This window comes from Sciurus vulgaris (assembly GCF_902686455.1).
Source record: "Sciurus vulgaris genome assembly, chromosome: 5".
NCBI lineage: Eukaryota > Metazoa > Chordata > Mammalia > Rodentia > Sciuridae > Sciurus > Sciurus vulgaris.
The window spans coordinates 161,968,144-161,985,009 of NC_136465.1; the positions used below are offsets into that span (position 1 = coordinate 161,968,144).

The 16,866-nt window shown below is 36.8% G+C and overlaps 1 protein-coding gene across 2 annotated transcripts in view; it reads right to left on the reverse strand.

Moving 5' to 3' along the window:
- Positions 1 to 6,591: 6,591 nt before the first annotated feature.
- Positions 6,592 to 16,866, reverse strand: part of WASHC3 (WASH complex subunit 3) — a 56,057-nt gene continuing 45,782 nt past the window's right edge. For both annotated transcript variants that reach the window (XM_079140149.1, XM_079140148.1), the window contains exon 7: positions 6,592 to 6,796. In XM_079140149.1, the coding sequence (XP_078996275.1) occupies positions 6,712 to 6,796 (85 nt within the window). In that variant the 3' untranslated portion in view covers positions 6,592 to 6,711. The remainder of the gene's footprint in view (positions 6,797 to 16,866) is intronic.

A 16,866-nucleotide genomic window follows, 5' to 3' on the forward strand; every position in this document is an offset into this window, starting at 1 on the left:
ATGTTGTCTGGACACTCTTCAAGAGGACATGGACACAATATTCAGATCCATGCTCTAGTTCACATATAAAAATTTCGCAGAAAAACTCTGTTATGGTTTAGATGTGGTGTCCCCCAAAAGCTCACGTGTGAGACAATGTGAGAGGGTTGAGGACAAATGATTGGGTTGTAAGAGTCTTAACCCAATCAGTGATTTAATCCCGTGATGGGGATTAACTGAGTGGTAAACGAAGTGGTAGGGTATGGCTGGAGGAGGTGGGCATTGGGGTGTGGTTTCGGGTGTATATTTGTATCTGAAGAGTGGAATCTCTCTGCTTTCTTATCATGATGTGAGCTGCTTCCCTCTGCCACTCTCTCCTGCCATGATGTTCAAGGAAAGGACATTCTATGGATTGAGACCTCTGAAACTGTGAGTCCTATAATAAACCTCTTCTTCTCTACAATTGTGCTGCCTGGGTTGTTCAGTCACAGCAGTGAAAAAAGTTGACTAACACAAACTCTATGGGGTATGTGTAAAAGAAAACATTTAAAATTTGTATTATAATTACAACAGACTATATAGGTTTAGTTATTGTTTATCTTCTGCTCATTTTTGGAAGATTTTACAAACTAAAATGTTTAATGAAAAGTTCTGGAAATTCTGTGTGTGGCTTATCATCCATTTTGTCTTTATATCCAAGAAGAAAACTGTATATTTTAAATAAATCTGATATTTAAATCAATCTGACATTTTGGAAGCAGAATGTCTGTATCTGCTGCTTTTGGTGATACCCTGAAATACATCCCCAGGTCCCTCCTGGAGTTCAGCCACAGATAGTGAGAGTTCCACTCAATCTGTGATCCATCTTTTGGTGGAGCAACCCATCTCAAGTGAAAGCCTCATTCTCCACTTTCCAATCCAGAGTCCTTTCCAAAGTTACAGGCCTATGAGCAAGGAGATCCCACAAATGTAAGGAGTGATGCTCCCTAGGTTCCAGGATACGGCACAAATCCTCCACCCTCCAGTTCTTCAGATGGGCAATTCTGGGAACTGCTCATTTGTAAGGAGGTGCTAGTCCTGAAATGAAATCCCAAATATCCACAATGGCTATCTCAGTAATATACACTCATATTGGATTTTCTTCCCTCTTTCATTCTTGTTGCTCTCATTTCTACTTCCTGGGATTACTTCACAAATAGAAGTGTATATTTCAGGGTCTACTTTAGTCTGAGAAGTGACTCTAGAAAGTAAATCCTTAGGATGGGATTCTGAAACTAGATCATTTACCCTTATTTCTAGAATAAGAAGGATGGTAATTGCCCCTGGTGTGCATTATAATTCCTATGAATCTCATCTCTGGTGGATTAGGATGAGAAGCAGTGGATTAACTTGGTAGGTCTGTCACTAGAATGGCATGGGGGCAAAGGATTATGGAACTGGCTAGCACTTGTTAACTGCTTTGGATATCTTGAAAAGAGAAACTGACAGGCCCAGATCGGCCAATCATTAACCTTGGGCACACTGTGAAAGCCAAAAGGCCTCCTGGACAGGAGTTTAAGAGACTATTACTCCCTTAGCCATATGGCTAGTGGACTGAAAATCAGACCCAGAGTTTAAGAATGGTGGAGGAGCGAAGGAAAAGAAAGGTGCAGCCTCAACAAGTCTCCTTTGCTAACCAGCGCCCTGATAGCAAATGAGTGGGACCGAGATGTGGGATGAGAGTATCTGGGCCTCAGAGGCCTGATCCCTGGTTTCCTCTGAGCCCATCACACCAAAGAGCTCTTTCTTCCACAATAAAGGGAGCCTCTCCTTACCTGGAGACCATACAGAGTGTCACCTGAGGCTGGTGACTTATAAGAGAACTCTCATCTCCTAAACCTAACTCCACTTCTTGGCATGGCTTCAAGATTCTGACATCAGGTTTCATCTGAGAGGGAAAATATCATCATTGAGTTGGGAAGAAATAGTTTGCTTACTTAAAGGATTTCTGGAACTGGTTGGTAAGTACTGCTAGTAAGCTGGATAACATGTGAGAATAGATCTTTGAGTTTGCTGGACCAGAGAGACAGAATATAAGGTTGGAAAAAGGGAAGCTTATTGACCAAAGTAACTATTCTCTAGGTCAAGTAGAATACTCAACTCTTTCAAATGCAATTGTATACAGGGTGATCTCAAAGGTTAGCATTGTCCTTCAGTTAAGAGCAGGGAATTTGGAATTCTGGTGCTAGTCCATCTCACAGTGGTTTCAGTTGGTCCAGAGTGGACTCTGTAGTTAGTTCTCTGATCTCTGACTTGAGTTTCTGGGATAAATACTGCTGACAACTTCACAATGGCTTTCTGACATGGAATAAGATCCATCTTGGTAGGGAAGATCAAGTGGAAGTCCCTAAAAATGCATTTCCCTATCCCAGTCAGGACAGTAAGTTGGGCACAATATTGTATTCTGAGTGGAATTTAGAGACTAGCACCACTTACAAAGACTGAAAGAAGAAAGAGTCCCCTCTATTTACCTTTATGGCTCCTGCTAAAACCTCATGGACCATAAGGGAAGGGACCATCACAAACTAAACCAAATGAGAGTGGCAATCATGGCCACCACGCCATATATGGTATATTTTGTGGAACATATCAACACAGCTATCTGCATGGTATGTCGTTGCTGATCTGGCACCTTTTTTCAATCAAGTGTTTGTATTCATGTTAAAATGAAAGTAACAGGTATTAACCTGATTGGTGCAGGGCTATTTGTTATCCTGCTTTCTCACAGTGTACTTTGCAGGAATCTTGTTCATTCTGACATTCCACACAACGTTGGGCTGGTTACCTATATTGATAATGTTAGGCAGCTGGTGAACAGGAAGTATAAAGGACACCTGATGCCCTATAAGATACATACAAGCCAGAGAATGGAAGATTCAGACCCCTGCAGATTTTAGGAGTCTAACAGTCTAAAGAATGCTGGAACATTCCCTTCAACTTAAAGCAAAAGTTAATGAATTTGCATCTTCTACCGTAAGAGGCACAACGTAATGGGGAGTTCTGAGGCTTTTGAAAGTATTATATACTTTCTTAGGAATACTGTTCTAACCAATTTACAGGGTAACTTCAAAGGCTGCCACTTTCAAGTGGGGCCTAGAGTAAGAGAAGGCTCTACTGCAGGATCAGGATCTGATACAAGCTGAACTCCTCCTCAGACTGTATGAATCAGATTACTCATCGATACTAGAAATACCTGTGGTAGATATGAACATTGCACAGCATCTGTGGCAAACCTCAAAGATGATAAATAGCACAGAGACTTTGATTTTGCAGCAAAAGTCATGTCTTCTCATAATCTGAAAAGTGACCCTGGCATGTTTCCATGCCCAATAGAAACTGAGAATCTGACTATACGTGAACTCAGGTGATTAACTGGAGTTGCCCATCATGACCTGCGTGTTATCAGATACACCAAATCATTACGTCAGACAGACAGAAAAGCATTCCATTATTCAGTGGGAATAATAGACTTGATATCCATTCTGAGCAAATTCAGAAGATACACGTAAATGAATCAGACAAGTGGCCTATCATTTACTTCTATTCTACTAATGCCTCTTCTCCAACCTACTCCTATGACCTTATGGGAACTTCCCAAGGTCAGCTGTGCCAATTATGTATTGCTACAATAATGCTACCTACTAAATAACCAAGAAGTCAATCCACAATAAGCATTTATTATTCACACATCCAGGGTCAAATGGGAATTGGTTAGGCAAATTTTCTGATTTTGGCTGGTCTTGCTCATGTTTTGGGTTGGCTATTGGGTGAATGTAACAATTTATCTTTGCTCTACATGTTTCTTATCCTCCATCAGACTAGCTCAGTCCCTCCACAAAACTGGGATAGTCTTAAGCTCTTATATCAATAACAGAAGCACAAAAGAAGGCAAGATCAATCAAGTATTTTTCAACGAATCATGCTTGCTAACATGCCATTGGGTCAATGCAAATCACATGGCTAAGGTCAGAGAGATCTGAGGATGAGGCATATGGACAAAACTGTAGTAATGTGCACAAAATGTAAAGGCGCCTGCACCATGGAATGCTGTATTATTCCATTTTGTGTTGCTTTAGCAAAATACCTTTATAAAGGTAGGTACTTTATAAAGAAAACAGATTTATTCAGCTTATAGTTCTTGAGGGTCAAGAGAACAGCACCAGCTTCCTGGTGAGGGCTTCCAAGGCTGTATCACATGGTAGAGAACAAGCTGTGCAGAAGGAGCCAACAGTGCATAACAACTGACTCTTGCAAGAACTCTCTTTGAGACCAGCATTAATTCCTTCTCAGGGCAAGATCTCCATGACCTAATTACTTTCCAATAGGCCATGCCTCTTAAAAGTTTTGCCACCTCAACATTACCACACTGAGGACCAAGCTCCCAGCACATGAATCTTTGGGGGACACATTCAAATCATATCTGAACCATAGTCAATAAGAGATCACTCACATGAGGAGGCAAAGATTAGGTGGGCAAGATGACTCCTCTGGTAGATATCGACCATGGTGTCCTGAATCACCCCATGCTTATACAAGCTTATAAATGGAGTAATCATGGTGCCAGAGATGGTGGCTATACATGGGTTTAATAGCTTGGGCTTTCTCTATGACTAATGTAGTTACGGTCATTGCTAAATACCCATATGTATGCAGGATAAGACCAATGACTTGGTGTAATTCCTTAAAGAGGTTAACTATCCATTTGATTATCTTCATTAAATTCCTTCTACCTTGGAGGAGGAAGCAATTCTTTCTTATTGTAATTAATTCCTACTCTTTATTCGGGCTTTCCTTTCTTTTTACCAGAAGCTCAGTCACATTACTATCTGAAAGCCTACAGTATTCCTAATGCCTACTACCAACATGGTATCCTGCATTACCCTACCCTCAGATATAGGACAATTGTAGCAAATGAAGAGCAATAATAGGTACATGAACTATTGGTTCCATATGGCAGTATCAAAAATAAATGTATCTAGCAGAATAATGAAATGGCCTATTATAGGCTCAGATTAGGCAGGCACCTGCAGAGATGAGGGACTGTCTCTCCAGGATGTGGAGTATGCATTGTACCAATTCACGCAATGCAGTATCAACAGCAAACAGAAAATTGTGATAATTGTAGTCTAGAAAGGACAAAGTAACCAAAGTCCTAGACACTACTGGATGAAGATGCAGGCAACCAACTTACACCCGCTGAGTTTCTGCACAGACTAAGAGAAATCTAAAATAGGTGGTAGAGGAAGGAGATGATGAATATCAGTTTTGGTCTTGGATTGAGTTATAGCAACAGGAACTGTAGCTAATCTTCCTGTGTAGTCTTTCAAGAGGGCTACAGCTGGCCATCATCTCAAAGTCTTGGTGACAGAGTAGACCTAACATGGAGCTCAAACAGTTCTGAATGGTCAAAGAGTGGATAATAACAAATACCTCTTTTGCCCCATATTACATCCTCTTTTCTGCTTCTAGTATCAGCCATAGTTGCTTTGCATGGTTCTAAGTGAGCTCAGATTTGACCTTTTTGTTGGTGAAATTCCATTGCAAGCATGAGCATCTTGGTCTGCTTGCTGTTCCAAGTCCTGCTTCAATATTCAGAGATAGTGCTTTCCCAAACAAAAGCACAGTCCAGAAGTGTAGGGGTAGTTATGCCCCTGGCAGCAATTCTCAACTATCGTGGGGAATGAAAACTGCTAACTAAATGTTTGCAGTTCTATTATATGAACAATATTAGAAGGCTTTCTTTAAGCTTCTCAGGAGGTCTTGAGTGCCTCAAGACCAAAATAGCAACCTTGATAATATACCTTCATACTGGTTTTCACCTTTTTCTCCATGTTCTCTTACTTATGCCTCCTGGGATCACCTCACAAATGACCTACAGACACCCACGTCCTTTCTTAGACTGTACTTTCAGGTGACCTGAACTAAGATGAGAAACATTAATCACATGCATTTATGTCTCTTCACCTAGTATTTTGGGAGTTTCCTAGACTGTATAAATATTTGTTTATGAAGAATTTTTTGCAAGGTGAGGTGAGAACATTTTAACTTTGTGCAAATTAAGTTTTCTTGTTTAGGCAATAAAGAACCTGATGACAATGCTTGCTTGCTCACTCTGAACTACATTATAACTACCTTCAATATTTCTATTTGAAAACAAATATAATAAAAATCTCTCACTTTGATAATCATATGAACAATTGGCCAAGGGGTAATGTGTATACAAAAAAATACTATCAAGTTCCATATCCATAATAGATATGCTATATAAGTTTCAAGTTGCCACAAATTTCATTCCAGTATTATTTTGTCTGAAATTTCTTTAACAATTTTTAGGATAAAAATGTATATAACTTTCCATGCTAAAATATTCACCATTCTTGTCAAATTCACTTATTTTTTTCAATGAGTCTATTTTTGTCACTAAACTCAAATTACCTTCATTTTATAATGCTCGTTGAATTCCTGGAAGAGTTCATCTTCATATTTATAACACTAGTTGCAATTTAGGTTATTCTATTTTTGATTTCAGAATACTTATTTTGGTAACAAGACATCCTGGCAGGTTATAAATGCTTTATTTTTTTTTAAATGAGGAAGCTTGGTGGCTATTTGATGGATTCTATGACAGAGTCAAACTCATAGAATGTACACGTACCCTTACACATGTATATGCAATTCTTATCAAAATACAGCTCAGTCACTGAAAGAAGATTCACTATCTGAACTTTCTTCTACAGTCTTTTCACTTTCACCATCAGGCACTGGAGCATCTGGCCTTCTGAAAGAGAAGAAGAAAAACAATTTTTAAAGGTTTTTTTTTTTTTTTTTTTTTCCAACTGAAGAGAAGCACTTACAAACTGTAAATTAGGTTCATCTTAGAGTACTGAGGCTAATAAATCTGCCAAGTCTGTGTCCTTAAATGAGGGAGCCTCCTGCACCATAACAGCATGATTCTCTCTGGCTTTTGCGCACCATGGGGATTAAGTGCTATTCCTGTAGAGGACACGGCTCTATTTTCTCTTGCCAGCCCTTACATAGTGTGCTACTTCAGCACTTTCTGCTTCTCATTACCATGGAGACCCAACTATAGACAGAGATGTGATCTGTCGAAGCTGGCATGACCAATGCTAAATCCCTGCCGCCTCAAGTGTACATGAGGCACAGAGAAAGGAAAGCTAGAAATGGAGAGGAAAGGCAAGCCTTCATGTTCAGGAAAGTTGCAGGGAGAAATACAGAAACAGAAAAAAGTTCAAGAAAGGCCATGAAGAAACATAGGCAGTATAGAAATTTTGTAGGGAAGAAGAGTGCCTGGTCAAATGAAGTTCTTAATGTTTGTTGGATGTTTTCACTTACAAGTTTTAAAACTCTAGAGAATGAACATAAAAAGTGATAGTGGATAAAAAAAAATACCATTTCATAGATTCCCTGGGCAGACAGAATAGTTAAACTAACTTTGCAGGGGTGTACTATAATAAACCAAAATGAAATTTTAAAGTTGTTATTAAAACGGTCATTTAGATAGGCCTCCCTAGTGTTTGTACCAAGGAATCATTTAATCAATACAGTAGCGCTATCACTCTTTTCATATCAAGAAAGTAAATTAAGCAAGAGTAGTAATCTTTTGGGAAAATTAAGAGGAAAAGGAAGAATAATATAATGCTATGTCTTAGTAATTAAAACTACCAGACTTATTTCTGCCTCAGGCTCCTTGATTCTTACTAAAGATTTAGGACACCCACAAATAGAAATTATTAGTAGTAAAATAAGAACATGTACTGTCTACCAGTTAACTTTTAGTTATCAAAAATTATGGCTTACATATCTTAATATGTTTGGCATGCTAATCAACAGAAAGAAATGGCATTGCTCCCTAGTTTCAAATGTAAATTCATCTGTTCTGCTGAAAAATTTTACGTTATACCTGTAAAGTAGCCACATGTACCCAATACAGTAAAACTTTTAAAGCTGGTACAGCCTTTCCAGGTTTTGACTGATGCTCCATCTGCTAAAATACTAACATGGGACCATCATCTCCATCAGTCTTCACAGAAGTAACAAACAACTTTATAAGCAGTGGGCATGAGTGCTGGGCACACTTTTCCAAGTAAATCAATCTTCACTATGTAGTTGATTTCTTACATTTCCTCTATGTTACAGAGGAAAAAATACTAGAGGGAATTACTTCAAAACCATATCAAGATTATATTAGTGTCTATGACAACTCAAATGAATAAAATAATGTACATAACTCTCCAAAAAGAGATGCTACTTAAAGGTAAAAGTACAAGGGAGTAAATTTTAAAAATTTAAAATTTATTATTTGTGTAATCATTTACAGATAGATTTGACACTGTACTGCATGAGTTAAGAACACCCTGGGGTCAGACTGGCTGTGTTTAAATCCCAGTCTTGCTACTTAACTTGTTGAGCAACTTTGGGGAAGCTATTTAAGCATTCTGTGCCCAAATAACTGATTGGATTGGGGTGATGATTAAATTAATAAATGTAAAGCATGCTAGATAATACCTGGAACACAGTACTAAAAAAAGTTATTATTATTACATTATTCTCATCATCATGCACCTGTGTTTTGCTAAGAACTGTGTCCTTTCAGGGGTAAGACGAATAACAAGTAGTTCCTGCCCTGAAGCAGGTGATATTTTATCGAGGGAGACAAAAATGCAAACAAATTACTGTCACAGAGTGTAGATGAACTAAGTTTGTGTGAAAAGAAAAAGTACCAATTCTGCTAGGGTTGGTGAAAGAAGACTCCAAAGAGGTGGAGACACTTGCAGAGAGTTTTGAGGTGTGAACAGTTTGCCAGAAACAGAAAAGTTGGGGATAAATTGAGGATGAGTGCATTCTGGGTAAACAATGAAATGGGAATGGTGTGGCATAGTGCACTAGGGAGCTGTAAGTCATATGGTAGCTAGTGTGTAGGGTATACTGAGGCATAACAACACATAAGATAATTTGGCAGGAGCAATAGGTGAAGGGTGAGGAGAAGGTATATGAAATTTAAGTTTTTCACTGAAATAGCACAATTAAGCTTGGGATTCTTAAGTTCTAATGTATTTTAAAAATGAGCTACATAATCCACATACCATAAAACTCACCATTTTAAGGTATACAAGCTCGTGGTGTTTAGTATATTCACAAGATTGTGCAACCATTACCACTATCTAATTACCTCAAAAAAAGGTACTAGCAAGCACCTCTACATTTCCCTTTACCCTCCAATCCTGGCAAACAACAATATATTTTTTTCTATATCTATGAACTTGCCTATTCTGGATATTTCATATAAATGAAATCACATGATATTCAGCATTAGTGTATGGTTTCTTTTACCTAGCATAATATCTTCAAAGTTCACCTTATTATAGCCTTTATCAGCACATAATTGTTTTATGCACTGATGAATAACAAGTAGTTCCTGCCCTGAAGCAGGTGATATTTTAGCAAGGATGACAAAAATGCAAACAAATTACTGTCACAGAATGTAGATGAACTCTATTGTTTAGATATACTACATTTTGCTTATCATCAGTTGAAGGACATCTGGATTATCTATTTTTTGTTATTACAAATAATGCTGGTATGGTGCTGGGGCTGTAGCTCAGTGGCTGAGCACTTGCCTAGCATGCATGAGGCTCTGGGTTTGATCCTCTGCACCACATAAATAAAATAATAAATAAATTGGAGGTATTATATCCATCTACAAGTAAAAAAATAAAAAAAAAACAAATAATGCTGTTATAAACAGTTGAGTACAAGTTTTTAATGTGAACATATATTTTCATTTCTCTTGAATATATACAAAGGGGTAGAATTTTGGGGTCACAGGATAACTCTTTAACCTTTCAGCAAACTGCCAAGTGGTTTTCCACAATGTCTGTATCATACTAGTAATGAATGAAGGTTCCAATTTCTCCATATCCTTACCTACACTTACATTGTCCATCTTCATTCTTTTTCCCATTTTTACTGTGATAAGATACATATACCATAACACTTATTCCATTTTAAATGTACAATCAGTAGTATTAAGTATAATATACAGCAGGGTTAAGTACAGATGATTGGATATAGCCACCAACACGATCATCTCCAGACATCTCATTTTGCAAAACTGAATCTCTGTACCCATCAAACAATATTCCCACTTCCCTTTGACTCCTGACAACCATTATTCTTTTTATCTCTGTGAATTTGAATGTTATAGGTATCTTATAAAAGTGAAAACACACAAAATTTGTGGTGACTGGCTTATTTTATTTAGCATTGTGTCCTAAAGTTTCATTCTTGTTTTAACATGGGTCAGAATTTCCTTCAAGATTAAATAAAATTCCATCATTATGTGTATGCCAATCTTTTCATCCATTCATCTGTCAATGGACTTCTGAGCTGCTTCTACCTTTTGGCAATTTGAATAATGCTGCTACGAACATGGGTTTACAGGTACTTCTATGAGAACTTACTTTTGATCTTCAGAGTTCTTGCTTTTGATCTTTAACCAGAAGTAGAATTGCTAGATGATACAGTGATTCTAGTTTTAATTTTTTGAGGAATCATTATACTGTTTTTGGTCTTTGTATGTGGCTCCTTTCACCAAGCATAATATCTTCAAAGTTCACAAATGTTGTAGGACTCATCAGTACTTCATTGTTAAGTACATTCAGTAGTATTAATAGCAGCAGCATTATTTTATAGTCCCATGAACAGTGAACAAGGATTCCAATGTCTTCATATTCTCATCAACATTTGTTATTGTTTGCTCTCAATCATTTAAAAATAAATATAGTGCTACTTTGACTTGGAATCATTAGGAGAACAAAAAGTATACACTAGTTCTCTTAGGGTATTAAAAAGAGAAAAACTTTAAGAAACCACAAAATTGAATGAGGTGTCATACAGGAAAACATTTGTAAGTTATAAAAGTCTTACACACCCTGGTACCGCAAAAAAAAAAAAAAAAAAAAAGTCTTATACGAAAAATGCCATTAGTTTTAGCCTACATATCCATATTTTCAGGGAGAACAGAAATTTAGCTCTTTATATTATAATCAGCAGTACTTTTAACTTGATTCTATGCACTATGTATCTTTCATCTTAACTTATAACTTGTGGAGAAGTTTTAAGACCAGTTGAAAAGATTACTACTTTAAACTACTAGCCTGAAGTTCAACCACTTCTAACCCAAATCCAAAGGAAACACATTTCACTACTGAAATCTAGAAATGAGAACTTTATAACAGTCTCTTACTATTTTAAATAAATAAATGAATACTAGAGAAGAGTGTGCCAGCAATACACAGAAAAATATATAAAGTCATAAGTACTTTCATGATGCATCCTGGATATTTTTAAAAATTCTCTGTCTTTAGTGATTACATAAAAAACACTGCCTTGGTGACTACATTTATACAAATGTATTTATAAAATTTGAAGCATCAAATTATCAATAATTTTTAATAAATCAAAATTTTAAGAAGCTTAAGTTTAAACCCATTACTTAGTCTAAATTATCTTTAAAATAAGATATTTTCAAAGAAGTTGACTAAGTTACTAAGTTACTAAGTTGACCTCAATTAAAAATGAGCCAAAACTTATGAAGGAAAGGAGATGGAAGGAAGGACTAAATATATACACATCTGTGCATTTTAGTGTACAACACTGTGCAATACTAATTTTGACACTCATCCTTCTCCTACTTACGTGAATCAAGAAAGACTATCAACCATAATTCCTGCTGACCTCACCCTTTCCCTACCTACTTTCTTGCTTCAGTCACATGATCTAGGCCTGACCAATCACAAGTATCTTTCTTTGGAGAGCAAGGGATTCAAAAGAGGACACATAACTTACGCAGAGCCAATTGCAATGTTTCTTTAGAAATGAGCTGGGTTATGGATAAGGGGCTCTGTTTTCATTCAAGTGACAAAACTAGAAATACTAAAGCCTTGCTTGGGGTTCTACTTCCTGGTTTCAGAGACAAAGCTAATCCGTGGTAGGAGAAACACAGCTTAATATACCAAGGAAGTAGAGATGGAATGATTAGGGGGAGAGAGGAGAATGCCTGCCAGCCAGGCAGCCCTGATGACGTAGGGGCCCAAGATCCTGTTCTACACCTAGACTTTTTAGCTATGAGCCAATAACTTCCCTTTTTGTTTAAGTTGGTTTCTGAAATCCTGAACATGAAGGGAGTCCTAGAACACACATATTGTTGGTTTAATATTTTTCACTGAAGGAGCATTTGTATTTGTGTTTAAAGACATAGCTACTTTTAAGGACACAAAACCACATAAATAGTCTTTGGGAAAACATTTATTTATGCAGATGAACAGTTAAAAATAGTTTTCATTTTCTTTACATTTAAAAGAGTTGAATTTAAAGCAGATTAAGTACCAAAAACAGTGTTAGGAAAGGTATTGCTGAGTAGGAGATGGTAGGGAGAGAGTGTGGCAGTTCTCATTCAAATCACTTGTGCATGTGTTTTTCTGTGTCATACATAAAGTTATAATTTCACATGACACTGTGCTGTGTCAGAGCTCTACACAATGGCACTAGGTGGTCTTAAGGGAGGAGCAAAACACTAAGATTCCTAAACTTAAATTGCATTTACCATATAAAAACCTCTAGGGTTGCCAAAAATATAACAATTTTGACTTTGAAATCCTAATAGCTAAGAAGACTTATTTCAGCACTGCATTTACTCAAACTATAGACACTGTTCATTTCTGAATGCTTCAGGACAGGTATAGTGTTCTTTGTGTTGGTAAGTAGGCTCCTGAATCTAGGGAGACAAATAAATGCCAAAAATCAAGGAGAAAGAGCCAGCTCTTCCAAGTAAGATGGGTTTTGATCTTGGGAGCCTTTATTTCTCAGCAGCTCCCCTATTTTATCGGCTAGTCACTGAAAGACCACGAATGCTTTTCAACAACTTCTCTTTGCTATTTCTATTATCTCTCTCACTCTTGTGATCAACAGTAGACAAATTATAATTTTTTGACATTGTTTTTATTTGTCTTATGTTTTCTGGCTAGGATATGCCAGTAGGTTGTTGAGGGCTGGGAATTACATTGAACAGAGAAACCAGTTCAGCATAAACAAAAAAACGTGAAACCAGTAAAAACCCTATTTTTGAAATTGTCCAGTTGTGGAATTGAGATCTATTCTATTCTCAACCAATTCAAATTCAACCTTTAATCCAACCTTTAATTTTATGTGGCTTTATAGCAGGAGATAGACAAAGACTATTGGTAGATAAGGAATTCCCTTAGAGAGCAGGAAAATCTGCTAGATATGCCAGATAGGCCTTAAAAAAAATTCATGCTTTTCAATATCCTTTTGTTTAACTCCAATAAATTCCCTCCTGTCTCAGTGATAAGTAAGCTGAGGTAGTTACTTTTATTTTTGGCAACCATAAAAGTAGTCATTCCACCATCTGGGAAGACAGTATAAACGTCTTTTGAATAGATATCTCCAGGATAAATGCCAACTGAGCTGGTTCTGTTCAAAGCCTGCACAGCAACTTGAACTCAATTATATGCTTTCTTTAGCCAAATCAATATGCTGCACTGTACCCTCCCACCAAGATTAAGTGTGTGACCAGTTGAATTTCAATTTCAGAAGTCTATTCTTTACTAAAAAGTTGAAAATACAGATTTTCAGTTTGAGAAAACAGAGTATAATTTTAAAAGACAATACTCTATGTATGTGAAATACGTCTGTTGAAAACAAAGCAACTACAGGATTATAAACCAGTTGTGATTCAAAAGCCTGGTGAAGCCATTGTTTAGAACTTGCTACACAATTCTCCATTAAACCATTCACAAATCACAGCTAACATTTATTGAACATTTACTGCTTATCCAGACTTGTACTAAGTGCTTACATCATTATTGATCTTAGTGTGCATATTTCTATGAGGGAGGGAACGCTTCTATTTTCCAGTTTGCTGATAAGGAAACTAATGCAGAGACGTTAGGTAATCAATTCCAGGTTATATAGCTATAGAGTGACAGGAAAGAATGTAAACCCCAGCAAGAGACCATCTCCAAATCTGCTTTAGCCTAGGCCTTAAACAGCATGAATTTCATCACTTGCTCATGGGGCAGATCCATGGTTAGTCTATTTATCCTACAGTCATAATACTAACTTTAGCTCTGGGATACAAATGTTCTGGGACACAGAACAGGATAGGGGAGAAATGTTTTTTCCTGGTAAGAAAATCTGGGCATTGATTGAAAGAATTTTTAAAACATCATTTATCTATTCTGTATTTCTGAATGCAAGACTGAAGCAGGTTAACCTTTGGATAAAGACCAATTAAAAAATTTTCATTTTCTTTCCCCTTAAACTCTTCAGAGTATGATGGTGACAAAGGTATTCTTCACATATCTTTCATTTCAGTAGCACTGAAACTAATTTTTACAAGCTGAATAGTACTAATTCTTTGTAAGAACTATTGTTATTTTCAATAACAATATTTTATTGGATTTTTTTTTTTTTTTTTGGCGGTGCTAGGAATTGAACCCAGGGCCTTATGCTTGCAATGCAAGCACTCTACCAACTGAGCTATCTCCCCAGCCCTTTACTGGATTTTTAAACAATTAAACAACCAATCAAAAGTATCAAACAATACTTATTTAGTAATTATCAGTATTTTCTTCAGTTTTATAGAATTTCTAAAATTCTATAATAATCATCTTTCTAGGAAAATTGCCAGGCTTTCTTCCTCTTATAGTATGTAAATTTTTAGCTTAAAAGTGTATATTTTTAGCTTCCAAATTTTTATACATACAAATTCAAAACAATGTATTTACTGGTCACTATTTCAATAACAACCTCAGTTTTCCTCTTTGATCAGTATGGACAGATCTAGGTTATTTCTTCTAACAGTTAGGAGTCTGTCTTACTACCTAAAGCTAATAAAATAAAAAGTGTATGTTTATACTTTAAAAGAAAAAAGAAAACAGAACAATCTTTACTGAAAGTTCTTGAATGAGGCTTATTATGTACCTAAGATTCTAAATAAAAGTGTACTCTCTTCTCGGATGGCACATTTTCTTCTCTTTCATCACCTCTCCCAAAGTGAGGCTCCCTAACTTTTATGTAAACATGATGCCAAAAGCACCAAAATCCCTCTGTTAACAAGGGGGCTGATTCCACTTATCATATCTAGCTAAATGTAGCTGGAACTGATTTGCCAGTAGTGGTGATAGGTTACAGTGAATCACCCCCACTCCAACCAGTGCCCCTAGTGACCAATGGCATGTACTTCTGAGGTAATGGGTCACAAGTCAGGCTCCAGGCTGTGGTTGAGAAGCTGCTTTTCTGTAAGACAATGTTAACTGTTACTGGAATTCTACCCTAAAACTTGGCACCACTTCACAACTGATGTTTCTCAACATTTATAGACAATGACATACCCTCAAACTTGCACACTGAAATACAAGGGTGAGTTGTGGGTACTTAGGATCCTCCCCTTGGTAGTCACCTATGGACTTCTTAAGGTAGAGATACCTAGTGGACTCTTGAAGGATAAGAAGTTAGCCAGGTCAGTGTGCTGGGAAAAGGGAATTCCATGGAGAAGAAAGAAAACATTTAAAGATACCAAAAAGGAATAGGAAAATGATACACGAAGATGACTGAAAGTAGTCTGCTACAGCTGCATGAGATAGGCATGGGTGGAAGAGTAGCAAGAGACATAGCTAGAGAGAGAATATGGGACTTGATGGCAAAAGCATTCATATGCAATGCTTAGAGGGCAGTGAAGAGCTACAGGCCATCTGCAGCAAGATTGAAGTATGAACAGATCCACTCAGCCTTTAGTGGATGGCTTGAAAGAGAACAGGAAAACAAATCAGGGCTGCTATAATTCAGGTGAGAACTGATGAGTCTGAACTAAACAACTCTGGGTAGGGAGTTGCGATCAGATGTAAGAGATATTAAAAATGAGAAAAATCATAGTGATTGATAAAAAGTAGGAAAGAGGGCAAGATCCAGGGTGATTTTCAAGTTGTTAATGCTAATAGCTAGCTGAACTAAAAAGGGCCACAAAGTGGCTTAACTTGGACAGGGGATGAAAAAAAACAGTAGCCTGTAAAGGGGACTGGCTATCCCACCTATGCTGATGCTTATAGGGTACCAGTTTTCCATTTAACACATTTTCTCCAGAGAGAAATATCATATCATTTTAAAGCTATTTTAGCTCTCTGTTATTACAGCTGGTTTGCTCTATATTTCCAAAAGCAAAAAAAGGTCACAATCAATGATAAATATATTTTTAATTTATAGATTCCTATAAATACCAAATGGATTAAAGCCAAATGTTTAATTCATAAGAAAACACATGTCACAATCCATCTGCTTTTACACAGAAACAATTTCAAGGACAAATGTCAAATATCCCAGAGATGCTTTAGTTCAAATTACCAAGTATGCCACTGTACTTGAACTATCTGTTACTTGGAAATAAACTGAATGTAGATATATGTTAGAAATCTGTTTTTGGAGACCTTAAAACATCCTTAAATTACATATTTTGAAAAAATAAAATATGAGAAAAAGACTTTTATGGTGTTTCACCTTCAAACTACACACCTTTTCTTGATGGGCTAAGTGCCAAGAAAAATTCCAAAGTATACTGCTAGTACTAAAAAATGCCTGGATAACACTGGGCTGAACTAAAACCCCAAACTGGGAAGACTCTTTACAAGTATCTACATGTTTACAAAACAGAATAGTTCTGAAGAATTCATTAAGATATATTTTATTCAAGATAAACTATATAGCCAGGTTTTCTTGGAAGGAATGAATTATTATCAAAGTTCTGAGTCATGA